At 45.8% G+C, this 26015-nt stretch overlaps 1 protein-coding gene across 1 annotated transcript in view; it reads left to right on the top strand.

Annotated features, from left to right (window-relative positions):
- The window catches only part of LOC311243884 (chemokine-like protein TAFA-2), a gene marked incomplete at its 5' end in the record, with an annotated part of 171686 nt that overhangs the window by 109722 nt on the left and 35949 nt on the right, over nucleotides 1-26015 (top strand). The window contains one exon of the mRNA XM_084333262.1: nucleotides 5881-6030. Within this exon, the coding sequence (XP_084189388.1) occupies nucleotides 5881-6030 (150 nt within the window). The remainder of the gene's footprint in view (nucleotides 1-5880; nucleotides 6031-26015) is intronic.

Below are 26015 nucleotides of genomic sequence, written 5' to 3'. Positions count from 1 at the left end.
TTCAATTACTGTGCTCACTCCTCCATCAGCTGTGTTCTGTATTAGCACGCTTCCTGTCTCAACATTTCCCCTGTCATAAAAATAACTGCCAACTGTTCTCTCACTCTACAACTGTCTCCTGCATCTTCACCTCTCTCTCCTGTTGCATCTAATCTCACGTCATCCTGTCATAAAAGAACAAACAGCCATTGTAAACAACAGCTGTATGCACGACCCCCCTCGGGCCCTCCTGTAAACACCAAAAAGGGTAACACTCACACATTTCATCCCCCAGGGGCAGCTGTCCCCTAGAGTCTAAACGTAGTACACCATCATACAGTCATCAAAATAGCATAACATTCTAACAGTATTTCCACATAGCAATGAAACTCATTAAGGATCAATAAAAATAATCGTTTCGATCACTGTAAATTCTATACAAGCATCTTACATCAAGCTACATAAAACACAACATTATTACCCTCAAGCTTACCATTGTACACGTTACACAAATTAAAAAACTGGAAATACGCTATCAACTATAGAACATTTTACATGTAAGCATGTTTCATCTCAGCATAACATTTATAGTGGCTAGTCCTAAAGTGATTTTACTGCAAGCAACATGTAACTTTAGTGTAGAGCATTTTCCCAAATTCAGCCTATAACTACTCTCAAACTACCGTTTATATCATGTATGCAATAAAAGTTATGATGTATCTTAACACGGGTGACTGAATTTGCAAATCTGGTATGTCATAAACGTATAGTTGTAGCAGTACTGACTATCTGATGAATCTAAAATGGGGGACCCTGATGTAAACAAGACAAAAGTCTTCCTTGGTCTGCAACCCCTTAACAATTGTGTGTATTGAGCTATACTTATTTTTAATCAATCCCTAGTCTTTCCCCCCTGGTTAAAAATATACCCCTGTGCATCAAAGACAATAATAAATCTACCCAGTATAGCCGGATTGCGAACCCCAGATTTATCATAGGCAATGTATCCATTATTTCATTCCTCCCCAATAGGCTCACTGTATTGTTTGCACCCTAAGCAAACCATCTCCCCTAACCTAACCACTATACATGTTACATCCCTTCCCCTGCACACACAAAAATACAATGCACAATATACAAATACCGCCATATTACATAATGCAGAACATCCTCTTACCCGTCATTTCTATCCCCTGAGCGAACTACTTCGAATAGACCCAATCCACGTTGTACCGCGCATGCGCAGTGGCAACCGATGCGGCTGTTATAACGTTGCCTACGACAACCAAAATTTGCCACGACATTCATAATAACCTGCCACGATATTCATAAACTGCCACGACATTTATCACGTTTCTTTACCCCTTCCCCAACATCTTTCTCAAAACTCGAAACGTAACATATGCCGCCCCCCAAACGCCACAAAACAACGGCATGCAAGCTAACTAGCTTTAGCCAGCTCTAATGCGACGTTCAAGGCCCTCACGGGAGCCGTGCCTTTCAAGATCCGTTCATCCACGCAATTCGCTCAGTACCATCCAAAGCATAAACAATTCACACAAGCCCAAAATAGCCAACCACTCTAACAGAAAATAATTTTTAAAACATTCACACCAACCAACGCCGCACACATAGTTCAACACGAACCCTTTCTCCTACCTTCTCCGCCTCACTCCATAGCACCGCGAACGTTACATACTCTCCACAACACCATGACGTCACCAAGCAGCGAATCCTTAATATCATTTACCACGTTACCGCATTAATAATAACCCTCAAAACGGCCATAATTTTGCCACCCTGCGTCTCAACCGCCTCTTACTTGTAATCGCCGCCACAGTGTTTAATCAATTCTCTCATAACGCCATCGTAACGTCCCCAGCTTCACCGCGGACTTTTCCACAGAGCTAAGCCAGCCCCAACCAACAGTAGGGACCCGCCTCAAACATATGTCCGTTGGCCACTAAAATATCACAACAAAACCATTAAGTACTTATCAGTCAGTTCGACCGAATCGTTTTTGTATCACAGCGAACGTAATTAATCAACAGGCCGGTTTCGCTCAAGCTTAAAAAGGATACTATGCCTAAGGACGGCAAATATATCTACATTTAATTTGTGCTATAATCCTACCATAGAACGTACAACGCACCCTGAACACGCCGGCACCCTACATTTCCATTAATTACTACGTTTTAATCCTGCAATCGCACAGACCCCTGCGCTGATCATGCCAGGGTCTAACAACCTTTCACCATACTTGACTTTACATGTTCTGAAATAGTAACAGAACCCTTAGCCCGATGCATTTATGCCCATACTGACCCACTCACGGTCCCCGTCCCGCCTATTCTGTGGCTACAAGCAGGGACACAATGCACCTTGGACCCAGCTCCCCTTCCATTTCAGAACAGTCAAATCTCCTCGTCTTACCTGCGCCCCCTTCCTGAGAATAATTTTAGGGCAATTACATACTCAGAACGCGCTCCTGTCGTATACAACAGAATAACCGTGCTTCCTAGCAAGAAAAGCCTTTTACCTGCCGTCATGCGACGCTATCTTCCTTTACAACATGACCAGATAGTCTGTGCGCCACCAACCTTCCTGGTGCAACTCCCCCGTATAGTTCATAAAGTATATTCCATACGAGTTAACCAACCCCCGTGGCCCGCTGGGCCGAGACCGGCCTCATGTGTCTGAATGAACATACAAACATAAAAAGCCTACGTTTGCATGTTCACTGCACAACAAGCGCGATCGTCATACCTCCGGACATCCTACCTAAGACACCGCAATCCCCAACCCACTCATGCCGAAGCCATATTCACCGTGGGCCCCAAACAGTGGCGTACACAACCAACCTTCATTCTGTTCCTCTCTCCCTCCTCCATTCAGACAACAAGCCCATCGTTAATCACTTCAAACGCAGCAACACCCCAGCTCTTTTGCCCCGTGTCCCCAACACACCGCACGGTCCAGATATGATACATATAACAAGACCCTACCGCACCTTTTCAGGGGGAGACACAAAGGGTAGGGCAGCACGGCACCATTTCTGTAGTAAATTCCCACAGACTTTATACAATAATTTGAGGTTATTGTAGCGCAATACAATGAGATTGATTATCTGGAAGGAGGAGGAAAGATTCATACTTGATAGAATGGTTGGTCTCCTCATCTGGCTTAATGCAGATGAAGAATAAAACGTGTACGCCAGACAAACCAGAATTGTAGTTCAACTCAGCTGATTTATTTGATCAGAGCCAGGAGTCCAAGGTGAATAGAAGGTTGACTTCTACATACAACAGATGATCAGAGAATATTAACAGCTGTCTGTTGTACAGAAATATCACAATCAGGTTTGCATCTCAAACCTCAATACTGCACATCAAACAGTCACTTGGTTAACATAATTTGAACATACATGGTTTACTGTACACATTATACATGAGTAAATCTGGTCTACAGATCAGGGATCTGTACATTACTCTAATCTATAAACAACCATTTGGCGTTTCCCATGATTTTACTCACGTAAAATGCATCAGCTCACAGTAGTTTCTGGGTGGTTTCGAAGCGGTGGGGGAGCCCCCAGACCCCTTTGGGTGGTTCCGGCCTGAGAGCTCCTGAATAACCCTATGTAGGGCCTTCCTATATACTATCATTTCTAGCCAATACTACATATGGCTGGTCCAATCCAGCGTCTTCTTGTGGGGGTGTCCGGTGGGCGCTGGCAGCCCCTCCCTCTGGGTTTCTCTGGGGGGAGGCCGGCTGCCCCCCCCCCCTTTGATCTCCTGTGTGGATCTTGACTCAATACCCAGAGGGGGACGCTAGTGGCCCCCGTCAGTGTCTTCCTGATTGGGTCTGTCCCAACAGAAATCTCCTCTTAAATGAATAATATATAACTTTAACATTCCTTCTATATGGCTATAGATGTCTAATATCATCCAAGTACAGTCAGTGCTTTCTAAGACTGATACCAGACATCATATGATACCTTTTGATACTAAACAGTTGATTAATAGATTGCTTTGTTTGTGAGTTAGTGTCCATGCTTCAACAAGTCTAAACTGGTCTGCCCTGTGGTCAACCCAGCTGTCTCTGATCAGCATTTACATACAGTCAGTTCGAGAAGGTGTCGTTTGTTCTCTAATTTAGTCATTGCTTGAGTGGGGGTTGAAATAACTGTTGCAGCTGTTATCTGATGCAGCTGTCTCAACTGACAGTTGAGACTGTTTAGCCACTGAGTCCACTCTGCTATTGAAAGGTACATCTGGCTTTACATTTATGGTTCTCTAATTTATTCACACATATTAATTATGAAATTCAACGTCAATATTTACCACACTTCTTCTAAGCTGTAATCAAAAGTACAGCCAACCTCAAGAATGGACACCTCCCTAAGCGGCACGGTGGTGTAGTGGTTAACACTGTCGCCTCACAGCAAGAAGGTCCAGGGTTCGAATCCCGCTTGGGGACCAGGTTTCCATGATGCCAGTTACCCAGGTGGGGTATCTCCCAGGCCTTTCTGTGTGGAGTTTGCATGTTCTCCCCGTGCTCGCAAGGGTTTCCCCCCCCGATAAGATAAACCCAATGGAAAAACATGCACAACAACAAGATCGCTAACGCTGTGGCGTCCTTGACGAAGACGGACAGGAGCACTTGGATTGGTCCCCTGGCGCGGCTCACGTGGCGCCTGTCTGCTCCCGGCTGCCCTTGGGGGGGAAGGACGACGGGATGGGTTAATCGCAGATACGCATTGTATGCATGGTTCGCATGTGTGCCAAATGGTGACCTCGGAGCAGGTCCTAAATTATTATTAATTATTATACTACAAATACATCAGGGGTGTTAGCTGTAATACTAGAGAACATGGAATCATTATTGCACAGGTTGAACATGCTTGGCTTCACAGTAGAATGCTTATACAGTGTGATGGAGGACCTAAAAATAAGAGAGATATCTTTCGCTATCAAATCTACTATTCTGTTATGCCTACTTATGTAGAGGCCCCTGTATATATGGCAACCATTTAAGATGTGGGACATGGTTTCAGCTATTTGGTTATTGTCATGATGAATACAGTGAGGAGCATGACTGCCTGGAAACCAGATGGAGAGATTCAGTTTAGATGGTAAGACCTGTAATCTCGCTTTCAGAGTAAAGATAACAATGCACTCATCTATTTTTTTTAACACAGAATGGTCCGCAGCAGGGAGACACGCAATCTTCCCCTGCAGTCTCAACACACACACACACACACACACACACACACACACACACACACACACACACACACACACACACACACACACACACACACACACACACACACACACACACACACACACACACACACACACACACACACACATCGTCCTAACCCCCAAGAGCATCCGCGATCAATCCATGTGCTCCTGTTCTGTTCTGCATGTTTTTCCATTGGGTTTATCACTTTTTGGGGGGAAACCCTTGCGAGCCACAGAAAGGCCTGCAAGATTCCCCACCTGGGTAACTGGCAACCTGGCAACCTCATCCCCAAGTGGGAATCGAACCCAGGACCTTCTTGCTGTGAGGTGACAGTGTTAACTACTACACCACAGTGCCGCAGAGTGAGTGAGTGAGTGAGTGAGTGAGTGAGTGAGTGAGTTGAGTGAGTGAGTGAGTGAGTGAGTGAGTGAGTGAGTGAGTGAGTGAGTGAGTGAGTGAGTGAGTGAGTGAGTGAGTGAGTGAGTGAGTGAGTGAGTGAGTGAGTGAGTGAGTGAGTGAGTGAGTGAGTGACACCGCTGGACTATGAGGTGATTTCCGTCTTAAGAAATTATAGAGCAAAATGTGACATAGTATTTACTCTGTCCTCTCTGTGTCTCTCTGTCCTCTCTGTGTCTCTCTGTGTCTCTGCAGTGCATGTGAAGGCTGGGACGTGTGAGGTGATCGCTGCCCATCGCTGCTGCAACAAGAACAAGATTGAGGAGAGGTCCCAGACAGTGAAATGCTCCTGCTTCCCCGGACAGGTGGCTGGCACCACCAGGGCCATGCCATCCTGTGTCGACGGTACGTCCCTTTGGTGGTTTTGTATGTGTGTGTGGGTGTATGTATGTCAGTGTTTGTCTGTGTCAAGGTCAAGGTCACGGTCACCTTTATTTAGTTAGCACATTTTAAATCATCCGAATTTAGATAGCACATTTAAAATCATCCGAAGTTGCACCAAAGTGCTTTACCGTATAAAGAAACAGACAAATACAAAATACAATAAATATGCACAAGTCAATTACAATACAATAAATACACTAAATAATCACAACAGGACTAGGGATGTATGGCTTAACAAGCCTCAAAAAGCCAATGAAAACAAGTGAGTTTTGATGAGTTTGATGACCTCAGTGCTCTATCTGACCTTTAATCTTTAGCCTAGACTTTGGAACATCTAAAAGTACCTCATTCCATGACATCAGTGCTTGAAACTGACCTTTAGCCTTTAGCCTAGACCTTGGAACATCTGAAAGTACCCCATTCCATGACCTCAGTGCTCTAACTGACCTTTAGCATTTAGCCTAGACCTTGGAACATCTAAAAGTACCTCATTCAATGACCTCAGTGCTCTAACTCGGGTGCGAACATGGAGAAGTTCAGCTAGGTACTAGGTACACTAGTAGTACTGTGTAAAGAAAGAAAGAAAAAAATTAAGAAAGAATGAAAGAATGAAAGAATGAAAGAAAGAATGAATGAATGAATGAATGAAAACTTTATTTAACAGATTGCAGAATGGGTACAATACAGCACGGCTCAATACACACAATTGTTAAGGGAATGCAGACCAGAGAAAGACGTTTGTCTTGTTTACATCAGGGTCCCCCATTTTCATTTCATAGTGACATTTATAACATACACAACATACATGACATCATGACATTTATGGCATATGGACATACATGACATATAGGTATATAGTATTGTTACACTTGTGACATATACGATATGCAAATATACAGTACTGTTACCCATAGGTCCTAACAGAGAATATATACATATGATGGGGAGGAGACTGTCTATTAGGAGGGGGTGGGGGGGAATGAAAGAAAGAAAGAAAGAAAGAAAGAAAGAAAGAAAGAAAGAAAGAAAGAAAGAAAGAAAGAAAGAAAGAAAGAAAGAAAGAAAGAAAGAAAAGAAAGAAAGAAAGAAAGAAAGAAAGAAAGAAAGAAAAGAAAGAAAGAAAGAAAGAAAGAAAGAAAGAAAGAAAGAAAGAAAGAAAGAAAGAAAGAAAGAAAGAAAGAAAGAAAGAAAGAAAGAAAGAAAGAAAGAAAGAAAGAAAGAAAGAAAGAAAGAAAGAACAGAGATGGGGTGCAGAGGTGTTCAAAAACAACCGTACAGACAGAGAGGAGAATATACATATGGTGGGGAGAGAATATATACATACGGTGGGGAGGAGACTGTCTATCAGGAGGGGGTGGGGGGGGATGAAAGAAAGAAAGAAAGAAAAAAGAAAGAAAGAAAGAAAGAAAGAAAGAAAGAAAGAAAGAAAGAAAGAAAGAAAGAAAGAAAGAAAGAAAGAAAGAAAGAAAGAAAGAAAGAAAGAAAGAAAGAACCAACCAAAGAAAGAAAGAAAGAAAGAAAGAAAGAAAGAAAGAAAGAAAGAAAGAAAGAAAGAAAAGAAAGAAAGAAAGAAAGAAAGAAAGAAAGAAAGAAAGAAAGAAAGAAAGAAAAGAAAGAAAGAAAGAAAGAAAGAAAGAAAGAAAGAAAGAAAGAAAGAAAGAAAGAAAGAGCAGAGATGGGGTGCAGGGGTGTTCAAAAACAACCGTACAGACAGAAAGAAAGAAAGAAAGAAAGAAAGAAAGAAAGAAAGAAAGAAAGAAAGAAAGAAAGAAAGAAAGAAAGAAAGAAAGAAAGAAAGAAAGAAAGAAAGAGCAGAGATGGGGTGCAGGGGTGTTCAAAAACAACCGTACAGACAGAGAGGAGAATATACATTAGGAGGGGGTGGGTGGGTGGGAGAAAAAATATACATATGGTGGGGAGAGAATATATACATACGGTGGGGAGGAGACTGTCTATTACAGGGGTCTCAAACTCAATTTACCTGGGGGCCGCTGGAGGTAGAGTCTGGGTGAGGCTGGGCCGCATCAAATATTCCACAAAAAAAGGGTTTCAAGTATTCAAAAAAAAAGTACAACTGATCCAATCATCTCAATCTTTAGCAATAACATTTCAGAACATGAACAGTTCTTCAGAACATGAATGGTTGTTCAGTGGTGTCAGTGGACTCATCCACAGCTATGGAAATGCACTGTGCATTTTTTTGTATTCTATCACAAAGCTGTTTAATAAAATCACCAGCCAGTATTTCAGTTATTCTGGTTGCTGTGCGATCTGAGGGGGATTTGCTTTTGTTTGCCTTCAAACATGGTCTCCATCACTCAGTCATACATTATTTTCAAATTGCCACCCTTCACAAGAGCTACCGTTTCTTGGCATATAGTCACATTGGTTTGGTGCTGGGACTCAGGATGAACGCATATTTTTCAGTCCATTCACCTTTGAATTGCAGTCGACTTTTCTTTTACTGACCATCTTTGAAAATGCCATATTTTTCTGCTGGCTGCCTGCTGGCGAAACTAGGCTAGTAGCTACATTTATCTCAGAGATAAAACTGGGAGCGAGTTTACTGTAGATGCGCTGTCAACTCTGCTCTGACTGAAAGAGAGAGACGACTTGCATTCCGTGAAGACCCGCCCTACTCCCCTACTCTGCATCTGATTCGCAGACTGTGGGTGAGGGGGGAAAACGCTAAGGGGATGCTGAATGTGATTGGACCAGACCCGTACACAGACACAGACAGACAGTGTGGCAGTGCAGCCGGACATGCAGAGCACTGCTCACAGTCAGAGGAGATAGCGAGGATGCATTTGCCTTCCACTTTACTTGATATCACTCCGGAATCACGTTTCAACCAAGTCACTAACATAACGTTGCTGTCATGAGCCTGCACTATGGTAGCCTACAAGTGATAAAATAAATAAAACTTCCAACTCTTGCGCAACGACTCGGCAAACAGTTGCGCGCGGGCCGCACTAACACTAAACTTTGATGTCAAGTAGGGGGCCGCAAAATATCATCCCTCGGGCCGCAATTGGCCCGCGGGCCGCGAGTTTGAGACCCCTGGTCTTTAGGAGGGGGTGGGGGGGGAATGAAAGAAAGAAAGAAAGAAAGAAAGAAAGAAAGAAAGAAAGAAAGAAAGAAAGAAAGAAAGAAAGAAAGAAAGAAAGAAAGAAAGAAAGAAAGAAAGAAAGAAAGAAAGAAAGAAAGAAAGAAAGAAAGAAAGAAAGAAAGAAAGAAAGAAAGAACCAACCAACCAACCAACCAACCAACCAACCAAATAAATAAATAAATAAATAAAGTGTTGACAGAATCCGGCTATAGGACGACAATAATGTGGTCAAGAGGCATGGTTTCTATCTTTAGCCTTTAACTGGCATGGTTTATTTATTCACATGGCAGAGCAGCAGTTCTAGAGTTCTCCTCTCACTGAGAGGCTGGGGGGAAAGAGAAAGAGTGGGAGGAGACATCTATATTTATACTCGCCACCTGGTGGTGTTCCTGAGTGGCTCCGCCTAGAGCGCCCTCCAGTGGAAACAGTTATATGTGCAGTTAGACAGTTACTAACAATCCTACACAGAACCTCTGACTTCAACACTCCCACTTAGGGTTTGTATTAGCATACTGGATAACTTCTTTGAAAAACACTTTACAAAGGAAATAATATAATCCAAAACATCAACAGGGTATGGCAGTCAATATTTACACATCAAACATGACCCTTGCAAATCCCTTCAATTCTAATTTGGAACAGGTTTCCTCATAGTGTCCGCTACCCTGTCGTCCGCCGGACAGCAAACCAGTGTCACTCTTTCTTCTCTGATGACAGACCTGATGAGATGACATTTTCTATATTGACATGTTTACATCTATGTCGACACACTGGGTTCCCAGCAATCACAATGGTTCCCTGGTTGCCCTCATAAACAACAGCCTTCATATATACACAGTGTCCATAATTTTTAAATGATGTTGACAAAACGCCCCTCATCTTAAAAAAACACCATATTTGGTATAGACTAGAGGATACATTCCAATTACCTATTACATATTAAGCAATATACTCATAATCTTATCTCCATCACTTCTAGCAGTTGTTCTGGATAAATACACTCCTGTATGGTCATAGCTAGAGCAGCAGTCATGGCAGAGCAGCAGTTCTAGAGTTCTCCTCTCACTGAGAGGCTGGGGGGAAAGAGAAAGAGTGGGAGGAGACATCTATATTTATACTCGCCACCTGGTGGTGTTCCTGAGTGGCTCCGCCTAGAGCGCCCTCCAGTGGAAACAGTTATATGTGCAGTTAGACAGTTACTAACAATCCTACACAGAACCTCTGACTTCAACACTCCCACTTAGGGTTTGTATTAGCATACTGGATAACTTCTTTGAAAAACACTTTACAAAGGAAATAATATAATCCAAAACATCAACAGGGTATGGCAGTCAATATTTACACATCAAACATGACCCTTGCAAATCCCTTCAATTCTAATTTGGAACAGGTTTCCTCATAGTGTCCGCTACCCTGTCGTCCGCCGGACAGCAAACCAGTGTCACTCTTTCTTCTCTGATGACAGACCTGATGAGATGACATTTTCTATATTGACATGTTTACATCTATGTCGACACACTGGGTTCCCAGCAATCACAATGGTTCCCTGGTTGCCCTCATAAACAACAGCCTTCATATATACACAGTGTCCATAATTTTTAAATGATGTTGACAAAACGCCCCTCATCTTAAAAAAACACCATATTTGGTATAGACTAGAGGATACATTCCAATTACCTATTACATATTAAGCAATATACTCATAATCTTATCTCCATCACTTCTAGCAGTTGTTCTGGATAAATACACTCCTGTATGGTCATAGCTAGAGCCATATATTCGGCTTCACAAGTTGATAGTGCCACTGTGGGCTGCTTCTTTGTTTTCCACGAAACCAGTGAGCTGTCTGTGTTCAGACTCTCACAATATCCTGTGGTACTCCTTCTACATGTGGTGTCAGCTGCCCAGTCTGCATCACTGTGGGCTTTAAGTCCTAGACCCTCGCTGCTCTTTCTGAAACACAGTTGTTTATCTGCTGTACCTTTAAGATAACAAAAGACATGTTTGGCTGTAATCCAAATGCTCCTCTGTGGGGTCAGCAAAATGCTGTGACAGTCTACTCACTACAAACCATCGGTCAGGGCGGGTACACATTGTTAAATAAATGAGGCTACCCACAGCTTCTCTGTACATTTTTACATCTGTCAGTTTCTGAGCATCCTCCTGATAGTGAAGGATACTCTTACTTTTTCTGTGGGATTTCTGTTTCTTGGTTGAGTAAACTTCCCCGTTTTGCACACTGCACAATTCTTGTCAGGTCTACGCTTTTCACCTTCAATGTGCATGCCTTCTGTCACTGCTTGCAGTTTCAGTAAATCCTCTTAATTACAATGACCCATAATCTCGTGCCATGTCTGAATATCGTGACTGGCCGTCATGCTACACATATCATTATTATCATTACACTTGTCGTCATTACACTCCGTTTGCAGATAATATATTCTTTGGTACATCTTTATGTCAAACCGTGTACCGTCAGGTTCTACAAGAAAAATGTTACCTTTTATCGAAGAATACCTTGGCACCGCTTGCAGTAGCAGCTATTACAGAGAATAGTCCTTGTGGGAACGATGGTACGTAGAGAGCGTTCTTTAACATCACCGTACACCGGCGCCCCCTACTGTCCGTGAGGCATATCTGTGTGTCTCCTCTCTCTTGCGCCAATCCGTAGGTGCGTCTCCCGTCTGCCAGCTCCATGCTGTGCCTCTCCGGGTGGAAAGTGTCGTCAAAGTTCTTGAATCAACTCCTGTCGTTGATGACATGGGACGACGCACCTGTGTCCACGATCAGTCCCCTCCTCTGGGCCCGCTGCAGCTGGGCCGGTCCGGCGATGCACGCCGTCCGTGCCCTGAAAGCGCAGTCTGCTTGTCCCATTATTCTCCGGGCGTCGTCTCGATCCGTCTCACGTCGATCGTCGCCGCCATCGTGTCCGCTGCCGTCATCCTGTCCACAGCCCTTGTGCTGAAGGGTCTGCATTTAGGTAGAAATAGACCTAAGATTTCCCCCCCTCTAAGTTCATTAGACCTGTTTAATATGTGGGAGCTAAGTTATTATTTACCACATACTGTTTACACCGTCTGCCTACTGTTGGCATCTCATGTTATGTGACAGTGCTGCCATCTACTGGGCCGAGGTGGAAGTGTTTTAATATCGTGCGTCACTTCCTGTAGTAGACGTTGAACTTGCCCAGACTTGTATGGAGAACGAGAGGTGCACCCAACGTGAAAGTCACGTATATTTTGACCAGGGATGTAAAAGCTGCTTACCACGCGGACATTATTCCACCAAGAGAGTGTGAGTTTTAGTAATCAGCTAATTAGATGTTTAGTAAACGTCAGGGATTAGCGGATTACAGCTAACTATAGTATTTCCCATTATCGTTAGCAGTTAGCATAAACTAGCTAGCTCGGAGCTAAAAAAATATATCGTGACTGGCCGTCATGCTACACATATCATTATTATCATTACACTTGTCGTCATTACACTCCGTTTGCAGATAATATATTCTTTGGTACATCTTTATGTCAAACCGTGTACCGTCAGGTTCTACAAGAAAAATTTTACCTTTTATCGAAGAATACCTTGGCACCGTTTGCAGTAGCAGCTATTACAGAGAATAGTCCTTGTGGGAACGATGGTACGTAGAGAGCGTTCTTTAACATCACTGTACACCGGCGCCCCCTACTGTCCGTGAGGCATATCTGTGCGTCTCCTCTCTCTTGCGCCAATCCGTAGGTGCGTCTCCCGTCTGCCAGCTCCATGCTGTGCCTCTCCGGGTGGAAAGTGTCGTCAAAGTGTCGTCACTTCCTGTAGTAGACGTTGAACTTGCCCAGACTTGTATGGAGAACGAGAGGTGCACCCAACGTGAAAGTCACATATATTTTGACCAGGGATGTAAAAGCTGCTTACCACGCGGACATTATTCCACCAAGAGAGTGTGAGTTTTAGTAATCAGCTAATTAGATGTTTAGTAAACGTCAGGGATTAGCGGATTACAGCTAACTATAGTATTTCCCATAATCGTTAGCAGTTAGCATAAACTAGCTAGCTCGGAGCTAATATCTAACGTAGCCCGATGCTCATGCGTTGCTAGCTGCTCGGTACTGGCCATATCAGACGATATATAGCACAGACCGGAGGACATTTAGCTAGGGTCTGTGCCGAAGGGACTCTGTAAAAGTAATTTGCTAGCACAGTAGCCACTAGCACTAGCCTGTTGAACAGAGGCGACCAGCGTGTCTTTAGTCTGGCTATCTGCATGCTCACTACTGAGCGGAGGGAGACACTCGGATACACCACAGCGGAGCATCTGGTCTGCAGGAGCAGACTGGTAGCGCTATCGGACCGGGCAGCGTCTTCCCGCCTTCATCACCACGCAGCGGTCAACTACTCCTCGCTACAGAACCCATCCGGGTTCTTTCTCACCACCAGGATTACTAACTCTCTCCACCTCTCTTGTCCTGCAGAGGGAATTGTTCCTCTGCTGCAACGGTAACCGCGGCAACGTTGGCCAGAACACTTTAATAGAACCATTTGGGCGCCCATCTAAATTTAGCTATAGTATTTTAATTAGGAATTGTATAAAGTAATAATAATATTTGTATGTATGTTTTTCCCCCTTTGTTTATATAAAAATGACATTATGATTCAACAGTTTCCTCGCTCTTTCTAGTCTAGGTGACTCCATTTTAAGTTATTTACTCAGTTGTGTAATTTGGTACAATTAGTTTAGCAGTTAAGGCATCCGACCAACCCCCTAAGGTGAAATTTATATACAGTCCTTTAAGCTCCAGCACAGCCGTCATCTTGTCCGTAGCCGTCATCTTGTCCGTAGCCACCATTTTGTCCGTGGCCGCCGTCTCGTCCATGGCCGCTGTCTCGTCCATGGCCGCTGTCTCGTCCATGGCCGTCATCTTGTCCATGCGCGTATCGCGCGCTCTGGTCGTGTTTCTTCATGCACGCTCTGTCTGTGTGCCCTGTGGATTTGCAGAAGCTACACCAGACAGTCTTTGTGCAGTCGCTTCTCCGATGGCCTTTCTCTCCGCATCGCCAACACGCCAGTTCCGCCGTGGTCCTGGTCCTCTCCCTTGGCGTCGCTCGGGCCTTTAGCACCCTCTCTCCCGCCTCCGCGGCGGCTGGGTGGGTATCTTCTGAGGCATCAAAGTTTCTTAACTTGGCCTTGAACTGTCCCAGCATCATGTCCGTTGAACCGTGTGTTACCAGGAGTGTGAACGGTTTGTACAGCTCTGGTAGTCCTCTCATCATCATCGCCATCATTAGCCCATCGCTTGGTGCTTCTCCGGCACTCCTCAATGGCGTTGTGATCTGCTCCGCCCTGTTGACGTATTCGGTCACAGTCTCGGTGTGCCCCTTCCTCAGAGCCATTAGTGCTATGTAGAGGGCCACGACTCGGGGTCTTCCTCGCCCGATGTAATGCTCTCTCAACACCTCCAGGCTTTCTCGGCCTTTGTCTTTAGTGTCGCGGAATATCAAGAAAGAAATAGAAAGAAAGAAAGAAAGAAAGAAAGAAAGAAAGAAAGAAAGAAAGAAAGAAAGAAAGAAAGAAAGAAAGAAAGAAAGAAAGAAAGAAAGAAAGAAAGAAAGAAAGAAAGAAAGAACAGAGATGGGGTGCAGGGGTGTTCAAAAACAACCATACAGTGAGACAGATTCATACACATTGAGTCCTTTTGTTTCACTCTTTGCCACATCCATCTAGTCTGATAAAGCAGACGATCTGGGATGGGCGACTGAGACGAGGCAGGAGTAGACAGTGATGTCAAAGCCCCTCAGGAAGATGTCAGTTCACTGGCAGGCGAGGGGGAACTGTAGTGCAGCTGTATAGTGAACAGACGTGGATGGAAAAGAAAGAGACACGACTGAAACCGTGTCCATGCGTTGCCTCCATGCCGTGCGATCCTGGTGAATGATCTGCTAGCATTTCATATAGTCCCAGTACTTCTGACCTGCCTGATGAGAGGAACTTAAAATTAATGAGCCATCATCAACATCGCTTGGACCATTTACCCTTTATTACACCCACACCCACAGCATGAGGAGGGTATTGTGTGTGTGTGTGTGTTTTGCGAATGAGGTGTGTGTGTGTGTGTGTGTGTGTGTGTGTGTGTGTGTGTGTGTGTGTGTGTGTGTGTGTGTGTGTGTGTGTGTGTGTGTGTGTGTGTGTGTGTGTGTGTGTGTGTGTGTGTGTGTGTGTGTGTGTATTTGTGTCTTTGTGTCTTTGTGTCTCTGTGGTATTGTGGCCGCCATGCATGGCTGGGTGATGCTGTTGTGTCCAGCATTGGGTTGCACCATCTATGCACACGTTCTCTCCTAAGTTATAGGCTATAATGATACAATGCACTCTTGAGTTGTTTTATGACGTGTTTCTTTTCCTTTTTTTGCAAGCCTAATGAAAACACAGTATACCTTTCATTTGAATGTGCACCGTATGCCAATATTGGCTGAGAAAGATTGATTCAGGCCTGTCCGCCGTGCGTTAGTCCATCACGGACGTGCATTTCTTATCTGATTCAGATCACACTTTGCAGATAGGTCGATGCTCATCCTAGGAACCGCACTGGTGCTTTTCATTCCAATCAAAGGTTGATAAAGGTCAAAGGTCAAATATCAAAGTTTCAAGCGTAGACAGATTAACCGTTTGCTCTTGTCCGTCCGTCCATCACAACATGAGGTAACACACGACCAAGTTAGATGCGGCATATTGCTATTGTTGACACTAATGATATGCAATGTGACTTTATTTTCCATGATGTAACTTCCCTTAATGCACAGTGGGAGCAGCCGTTTGACCTGCTGGGTGAAGCTACAGAACAGTAGCTTCTAAAAACTGTGTGGGTAGTAGCGTTACTAACTTCTGAATCTAGATTGTGTCGGTACTAAGGGATTTCCAACATGGCCATGCCTGTTAGGTACAGTGGCCATTGCCTTTGACCAAGGAATGCATTAGACCTGTAATCGGTCCCTGGGCACCTGTCTGTGGCTGCCCACTGCTCTTAAGTGGTGAGGATGGATCAAATGCAGAGGAATAATCTCCCCACTGGGATTAATAAATTCAAACTTAACTTAAAGCTTGGGTAGGCAACTTCGGAGAAATGAGCTGAAGAGTGAGCTTACGTGTCCAGCAGGAATAGAGCGAGCTCGGGATCACTTTTCAAGACCAGCACAGTGACAGGTTTCCCACAGACGCCCAGAGCTTCAAGCTGGAATTTTCTAAATGTGATGTTGGTACTTTTGGTGACGAGGAACACAATGGTGGTGTTACTTTACCCGCAAGAACCCCACTCGGCAGGCCCAGAACTCTGATTGGTTAAGATTCAGGTTCCCTGGGGTAACTGGATAGCGTAGAGGTCTATACAGCACTCGCCTACCACCGCAGAGACCCGGGTTCAATTCACGGCAGCGGTACCGAGGAACACAATTGTTTTTCGGGTGGGAAGCCGGTGGGGAGGGGATGTGGGGGAAAACCTCTGCGCACATTAAGCTCTCCCAGTGAAACTGAACATGAAAAAGAAGCGGCTGGCTACTCCACATTATAGGAGGAGGAGGCTTGTGGTAGTCTATACCCTCCCCAGACTGGCACCGGAAGAGGAGGCTTGTGGTAGTCTATACCCTCCCCAGACTGGCACCGAAATAGGAGACATGTGGTAGTCTATACCCTCCCCAGACTGGCACCGGAAGAGGAGGCATGTGGTAGTCTATACCCTCCCCAGACTGGCACCGGAAGAGGAGGCATGTGGTAGTCTATACCCTCCCCAGTCTAGCACAACGGCCAGGAGGGAATTGACATAATGACAAAATTGGGGGAGAAAAAAACAGATTCAGGCTCCCTGGGCTCTTCATCTCAGAGCATTTGATTAATTCGCTGTAAAGAGAATTTCACTAAATATTACTAAATAAAAACTGCTCTAGAGTCTCTAGAGTCTCCTCTGTGAATTATTCATCTAAATATTCCTGAATAGAGGACTGGTTTACAGGTCAATGAGGTGCTCCTCTCCGAGTCTCCATGTAGTTTATGGGTCCATTTAGGTTAATCGTCTTTAAAAATAACAAACGTTGCCCTTCGTGTTTGATAATAACTTACCTCGAAAATTTGGAAGAACTAAAAAATAACCCTGAAATAACCCTGAAAGAGCAGAGAAGCAGTGTCGGTGTGTACAGTAGCCTACACAAACAGTAATCTGCAGTTGTATCAACCAGCCAGTCTAATGATGGCCCAGATATTAACACAATATATCACTGCTGACAGATGCACGCCTCCTATCTCCAAAAACGTAAACTAGATTATTTTCTGATTGACACCCAAGCAATTTTTTAAGTTCTACAATACGCTTTTGAATTAGTTTCATTTTAGAAGTATGTAAACTTTCTCAGCACGTGCAAAGGCCATGTAAACTTAAAATTCAGATATAATTATAGATTCAATATATGTGAAGTGAGCAGTTAAAGCACCTGAATACCTTTTCTTTCTCCTAATGTACAACTTATTTCAACAGACAGGCCAGCAGAAGGGAGTGAGCATTTAATGACTCATAATTAGCGGCTGAAGGGTTGACTATACAACCCAAAACAGAATCCACACGTTTCATTATTTCTCTTCATCTTAGTTCAGCGAGTATTCATTGGACTTTTAACAACTCTCTCCCAGAGCATGAAACCAGAGAACCAAGACCACAATCTGCGGAGAGCAGCACTTTCACTCTGTGCTGCACCATTGACAACGAATGAGAGGGCTGACTTTGGTGGAGTCAGACAGTTTGTTTCAGCTTCTACACATAAATGGGCTTTACTTCAGAGTACTGCTGACAGCTCTAAACCAGAAAATGTGACCATATCCCCTTGTAAATGTTCCCTGGGTATCATCACTGTGTCCACAAAAGCCGGTTTTCCTATAACATTTTAATGGGCACTGGATAGACAGAACTGGTTAGACTATTGTATCTCTATTCCCCCCTGTAACTGACATGTAACTTGTTCTAAATTAACACTTTTAACACATTATCTAGTCTCCAGGCTGACTATTTGACATTCATTCAATCAATCAATCAACCAACCAACCAACCAACCAACCAACCAACCAATCAATCAATCAATTAATCAATCAATCAATCAATCAACCAACAAACCAACCAACCAATCAACCAATCAACCAATCAACCAACCAACTAATCAACCAATCTATAAACCAACACATCAATCAATCAATCAATACTGCTTGGCTGTATACTGCCATGCTATCTAACTATCTCTCGGCACACTGGGACTGCAGCAGTAATTGTTCTAGTATAGTTTATATACTCTGCTTTGTCCATGACATGACCGTGGACTTTCATTATGTTTGTTTGTGTGTGTGTGTGTGTGTGTGTGTGTGTGTGTGTGTGTGTGTGTGTGTGTGTGTGTGTGTGTGTGTGTGTGTGTGTGTGTGTGTGTGTGTGTGTGTGTGTGTGTGTGTGTGTGTGTGTGTGTGTGTGTGCGTGCGTGAGTGCGTGTGCGCGCACTGGGGCGACAGTCACGGCTGGACTGGTAATCTGGCATACCGGGCATTTTCCCGGTGGGCCGACGCACCTTGGGGCCAATATAATTTGATTTATAATCGTTCTCTTTTTTTGGTCAATGACCAGGGCCCTGTTCCTCGTACCTGGCTAAGTGAGTTAGCCGGATAATTTTCAGCATAGCTTGACTTAAGCCAGACCTTTCCGTTCCCCGAAGTCGGATTGTCTAAATCACCATGGCAACATATCAGAAAGTTTGAACCTGGTCTAGGGCAGAGTTTAGTTCAGTTAGCTGGATAACCTGCATGGCCACACCCTCAAAGAAATGCAGCTCCCTTCCTGAAATAATCCTCAGTCTAGATCCCATTATACCATTCTGAATTATGTTTTTGTGCTTCGTTTTTCTGGAGGGGGCTTTTGAAATGTAAAATAATATACCTAAAATGCTGATAATAAATCATATTCAGCCTATAGATTTACTTTGTCCTAAATAATGCACGTAATATTTATACGGATACGGCGCTCGCGCGTCGCGACACATACGTGGTTATTTTAATAACACGCAGCATTTCGAATGTGAATCCCGCAGGATATTTTTAATGAATGAAACCGGGCGTTTGGCTCTGATTAGTTTCATATTCTTCGCTGTGGATGTATCTGCGGCGGAGCGCCTGAATTGTGTTTCATTCAAGCATAAATTGAAGCGTCTTTATGCGTGGACTGTGGATATGAATTACGAGGAATCTGAATCTGTGGATTGTTGAATTGTATCACTGTCACTCACACGTTATTGTGATATTGTAACTGGGATTAAAATGTCTGATGAGATGCGCTGTTTGACGGATTTGAGAAATTGAATGAGCCGTTGACGTTTTGAAGAATGAATTTGAGAAAATGCATTTATCTGTTCAAGCACTGTTATCTGATGATGAACATGAGGTGTCACTGGTATAAACCGAAGGTTAATCAATTCAATGCATGTATGGATGATGTCCGAAACTGATTAAAACCTTATTAATAGTGAAACTGTATAGACTCCCTCCAAGCCTCTCTGACACCGTTATTTCGGGGGTCGCGCCTTGAAAACTTTGGGAACCATGTATTTATATATAAAGTACATGATACCTAAGACGAGCACATACAGTACAGATATCATCATAAGTATCTATTATTTCGTATCAATTAGATACTCTTTGGGCTTGTTTGTATCTACTTATTCTGAAAGAGTTGAACTAATTATTTTCGCTAGCAATAGATCTCATTCTATTATTCATTCCATTAAGCGGAGCCTACTGCCAGCAGGCACATTTAAAGAAATATAATCTGATTGATTGGGGTAATGAGGGATTTAACATTAGCCTATAGATTATGCATTTAACTTGTCGGTGAGGCTATTGAGCCATACTGTATTGTACCCATTCTGCAATCTGTTAATAAAGTTTTAAATCAATCAATCAATCAATGCCATTAGAAAATCAGGATTTCTGCGATCGACCCACATGCTGTCTTTTCAGGTGAGGTGGCCGCTTGCAATTATCCTGAGTATCAAGTCTGGTTCGAATTAACGAGAAGGAACAGGGAAAGCCCGGATTCAAACATCGGGTTAATTGAATCTGGATAATGGGACTTTTGATCGACTTAGGTACCAGGTACGGGGAATAGGGCCCAGGCCATAAAGCAGGGACAGCGGCCCATTGGTTAATTTTCTATACTGACACTGGGCTGGCCCAATCACATCTCTTACTAAGCCCCACCCCCTCCCTCGGACAGACCTCTCTGTTTCTTCAGATCAGATGCCACTCAGAGCAGGCGTGTGAGCATGACAGGGCAGAGGGACAGATTGAGCAGGGGGAGGAGAGTGTAGCGGTAAGCAGGGAGTAGTATTGTTTTGCTTTGTTTGGCTTTGGCAATGTAAACGTATGTTACATATCATGTAGCTCTGCTCAGCGTCATTACTGCACATACTTCACTCCAGTACTTGTGCACTGAATAAAAACTCACAAATGTACCTTTACCTACCAACATCCGTCTGGCCACACCCCCATCCGCCACCTATATAAGCAGGGGTGTGGCCATACACTCACCTCCTTCTTCGCTTTCACCACAAGAAAGTGCCTGTCTACCAATCACTTTGACGAGGTTTATTAGCTGAAGGAAGTTGAGTAAAGCGTTCACATTATTTCTTGCTCTTTTCTTTCTCTCATAACTTCAAAAGAAAAGAGCTAAGCTATAATGTTTACCTCGGGGGGTCGCGCTAGCAACGTCGCCCTTCACCAGCGGTTCTCCATTGCCTCCTCTGCCGTGCGTCTTGGGGCGGGTTTGACGCCGCTGTCGTGGACGTCATGCGCGCCCGGTAGGCGTCCGGTGGGTAGCTTGCCTCTCCGAGGAGCTGGTGCACCAGCGCCGTCTCCTGTGAGATGGCCTGGTTCCTGCTCTGGTTCCTCCGCCACCGGGGAGTCATCTGCCGATGGGCGGCCGGCTCCGATGGGCGGCCGGCTCCTCTCGTGGCGGAGGATTTGAGACGCAGGATGGTGGCTTGCAGGCGCGAACGGCCTGGTTTCGGGGAGCTGCTGGAGCCGGATGACGGTGCGTCTGTTTCTCCGTGCCCGATGGAAACAGAGGATTACATGGTAGAAGCAGATGTACTTTTGTTCGACACTCCGGTGGAGACATGTCCCCCTCCCGTTCAGGATGACATGGCAGGGGGTGACCTTGGGTTCTCTCGTATTCTGGTGTTAGGTTAGAACCTCCGACTCAGCGACGAGATGCCCTGCTATCAGCCACATCGGAAAGTGGCTCTGCAATGGGCAGTAGTCTGTCGTATGTGAGGGACGCGAGCTCGGTGGGGGGAGGAACGCATGGGGAACTACGTGCCGTGTTCCCCGAGCTCATGGCGGCGGCAGTCGCAAACGGCATGCCACTGCCGCAGCCACTGCCTGCTCCTGTCCCTGATGATCTCATAGGTCACTTATGGCAACGTCGTCCTGTGAGGGAGACGGGCGTTGTCTGCCCATTTTTCCCCTCAATGGAGGCATACGTCCGTCAGGGACAGGTGGTCTCCCACATCACGGGCCTCACCCCCGCCTACGTGCAAGTCACGAGGGTGGTGGGTCTGGTCGAGGGTATGAAGGAGGGGGTGCCTCGGCTTGATAGGCCGATGGCGTCTCTCCTTTGTCCTGAGGTGGTGTGGGAGCCTTTGCGGAAGCCGGTTCCCCACGGGAAATCGGCGTGGCGGTTGGCCAACTGGAGCGACCAGTCATTCATCGCCGGTACTCAAACCGTGGCTGCTACGTCTAACATCACGCAGCTAGCGAGGTTTATGTCCGGGATGATGACGGGCGGTACGGTGCTGACGGAGGAACAACATGTTCAACACGCCCAGGCGGCCGGAGCCATCCTGCATCTGATCCAGCTGCAGGCCATCGCCGCCGGGAAAGTACGCGCCCTGGCCACTCTAGCTCAGTGCCATCTTCGGCTGGAGCAGGCGCGAGTGCCGGACAGGAAGAGGCTTCCCCTGCTGACAGCACCCCTCTCCGATGCTGGGCTCTTCGGGTCGGCGTTGCAGCTCATGACTGCAACCTGCAGGGATATGCAGGAGGAGCGGTCCATGCTCCAGCCTCACTTCCCCCCGCCCGATGTCGCCGGTGGAGTCAGGCGGAAGGCTCGTCGTCGGGGATCCGCGTCCGATGCCGCCGCCGCTACCACCGCCACTGCTGGCCCTTCGGCGAAGAAGGCCAGGAGGAGAGAGGGCGCCTCGTCCACTGCAGCCGGCCCATCCATGCTCGGAGGTGACGGTAGGGATCGTCGAGACCAGGCAACCCTTTACCGTCCCTCCGGAGCTCCCCGGGGTGGCAAGCCACGAGCGGCTCGTGGCAGGCGTCGCTAACAGTGACTTTTTCCCCTATTGTTTCCCCTGTTTCCCTTCCCCGGCCCACATATGATTTTGTCCAAATAAAAGGGTTTCTCTGACTCCGCACCTATCACGGGGAGTTGAGTCATGGGATTCCCCCCGCCATAGAATACGTCACTGGGCGCGTTTCTATTGGACGATGACTTTTGTTCTTTACAGGCCCCATGTGTGGTTCTCTGTTATTGTCAAGTTGTCGTGGCAGAGCGTAGGAACTTGGTGTTCTGCTACGCTCGATATATGTGTAACTTGAGCCTTTTGGTCACATGGCTCAATGTTACGTTGACTTTTCAATTTGTGGCTCACGTGGGAAGTCTCTCTGAGGATTCCCGTCTCCCCCTTTTGGAGAGGTTGACGGGGTGTAAAAATAAAAAGATTTTTTCCCCTCAGCCTCGTCACATGGGATCCATGTCAGTCTGCTTGTTCTCTTTTATAAAAAAGAGGAAATAAAGCGCAACGGCTTCTTGTTGTTCTCCCAGGCGGCTTGGAGGAACAATGTCTGGTGTCTTGTGACTATCCATTGATGTGTTTGGGTCTCGACGTGTACATAGTGCTGGCCCTGGGTGCTTCTCATGGGAATCACGCATGGGCCTGCGCGCCCTGGTTCCTCATCATTAAAACAGTGTTTTTATAGGGCAACTGGGATGGAGTCTGTCTCTTCCGAGAACCAGTGTTGTCTCGACGAATTCTCGTTCATATCTGGGGGATGTTAACGGAATAGATCAAAACATAGGTAGAGGGGTCTCACGCCCTTGGGGTGGGCCACTGAGCGCGGTACATAGGGGACCGTCTGGGTGGCGCCCTCTATATTGTTTTAGATCGACACGCGTACCTACCCCCCTCCTAGTGTCGGGGATGTCGGCGTGATTAGGGCACGGGACTGGTTCTGGTCACGCCGGTCCAGATCAGTTAACCCGTTGTCCGCCGGGGACGCAGATCTGCTGTTCTGGTACCCTGAGGGACTTGTGCTTTTTTCAGGGGGAAAAATGCCGGGTCGGCCCGGGTCTCACAGGGTTTTGACGTTATGGAGATGTTCGTGGTTGTGTTACTGCGTGTTACCCCTCACTGTTAAGGCTAAGGGGGCCTGGTCTCTCTCCATTCTTTTCGCCCCTCTCTTCTCCTGTTCAGCATGGCTGGGAGGGGGCTGTTGAGGTGATTCTTTGGAATTCCTCTGGCATCCCTGTGTACATCCTGGTCCGCCGGGCCCGGTCCGAAGTTGTTTCGTCGACCCGTAGGCCTGGGATAACCCCTTTTTGAAAACTGAAACACTTGTACTGCGGTATAGCCAGTGTGTTTTGGAGTTTTTTCCTGAGGGGTTATAGGAGCAACCACCTCATGTTGAACCAAGAGGGTGGTTGATTCCCTGGTGTGTTGGAGCGGAGTCAACTCCCGGGTTACCCGTTTGAGTGTGCCCCTGCACGTTCATGACGTCTGCCAATTGTGTCAGCCTTCTCTGCCTCGGCCCCTCTAGAGAGTCGGGTTTTTTTTTGTGGAGGCTTTGACATGGTGCACAACAATGCCAGCATACGCCCCTTCCGCCGGGGTGCTGTTTCAGCTGACCCCTTTGGCGCCTGTCTCGTCCGCAGTGCTCCAGGCTCGGGTCAAGTGCCTGGATTGAAGGATCGGCCTCTTCTGGAGGTTGTCTCCCCGGTGCGCTGCCTGCTCCTGCTGTAGGTGTAGCCTCTTGAGTGCTTCGAGTTACAGCCATGCTGACTGCCTGAGTATGCCAGGCCAGGGTCAGTGAGCCAGGCAGCGTGCTATTGGGGGGACGGGCCTGCTCTTGGATGGGCCCTGTCCGAATACGCTGGCGATGTGGGGGGCGGTGTCACTAGTGACCGCCTGGTGAGGTCTCGATGCTGTGGCGTCATTGACCTCTCCGGGCCCCCTTTTTACGGGGGGATCCAGTCCCTTCTGGGTCTGGGTCCTCCTTCGCGCTCCGCTGCTATGGCCTTGCCATGGGGTTGAGCTTTGCTCTTGACCCCGTGATTTTGGGGGTGGTAACGAGGTTTGTTCCTTCCGTTCGTTCCCTGGTGGCATGCGGGTTGTGCGTGTGCGTAGTCATGGGTACGCCCCACGGTCTGCTCACCCTGTGCGTTAAGTTGCTCGAGTTCCTCTTCGCACGGTCGGATCCATCTCCCTCCCATCCTCCAATAGGGAGGGTCGGGGGGGCTCGGGTCCTCCCCGGTTCTGATGGTTGTGGGGGGCCTCAGTGGGGTACATTTGTCGGGCATAAGCTCTGCTCAGCTCCTGTGGTGCAGTAATGACGCTGAGCAGAGCTACATGATATGTAACGTACGGTTATGTATATAACCATAGTTACATGAATGTAGTGACGCTCAGCGTCAAGGCGCCACTGTGGCCCTTGATCTTGCCTTGTGGTGAAAGATTGAGAAGGAGGTGAGTGTATGGCCACACCCCTGCTTATATAGATGGCGGATGGGGGTGTGGCCAGACGGATGTTGGTAGGTAAAGGTACATTTGTGAGTTTTTATTCAGTGCACAAGTACTGGAGTGAAGGATGTGCAGTAATGACGCTGAGCTTAACCGTACATAACCGTACGTTTCCCATGCCAATAAAGCCCCTTTGAATTGAATTGAATTGAGTAGTACCTTCATGATTAATAGGGACTTTCATTCATTCATTCATTCATTTTATTTTGTTTCGTACATGGGGGTACAGTTCATCTTTGCACAATATCACCAACATCTTTTTTTTTAACATGATACACCCATGGCCGAAAAGGAGCAGGATGAAGAAAACGTATGTTTCCTGCCCCCTTCCAAACTTCATATCTATTTTAACTAGTGCTGTCAGGCGATTAAAAAAATTTATCTAATTAATTACAGGATTTGTAATTAATTAATCTAATTAATCGCATTTTAATCGCATAACCATTTTATGCCTGATATTCTATATTATATAATCATATTTCAAATTGCATGTGTCCGGATGGCAGAATTCAGTACTGTATCTACAAAACCTTCTGTTTAATCATCTTCCATCTATTAATTTGCTTAGATTTTTCAGGTCTGGTCAATTTGAGCATGGTGTTATTCACAGTCAAAGATACAAAAAAATGTATTGATATTCTCATTTGGTTCATTACAATTTACTCAAAATAAAATGTTCATTCAATCAATCACCGCGCAGATTGATTGATTGAATGAAAATGTTATTAACAGATTGCAGAATGGGTACAATACAGTACGGCACACAATTGTTAAGGGGATGCAGACCAGGGTGCAACTTGCACCGTGCAATCCATTCTTTGTGGATCTAGCCCACAGTATTTCTGACACTGGGAATACATTCCCTGAGATTCATAGATGTCCCTAGAATCAGATACCAAGAACATGCAAATGGACCATATTAAAAAATAAAAAGTCTGTAAATGTGTATTCTACATTCTTATGGAATGAATGA

Source organism: Notolepis coatsorum (genome assembly GCF_963971535.1).
Source record: "Notolepis coatsorum genome assembly, chromosome: 17".
Classification (NCBI taxonomy): domain Eukaryota; kingdom Metazoa; phylum Chordata; class Actinopteri; order Aulopiformes; family Paralepididae; genus Notolepis; species Notolepis coatsorum.
The sequence above is the reverse complement of the archived record's forward strand: the minus strand, read 5'-3'. Positions and strand labels throughout refer to the sequence as shown.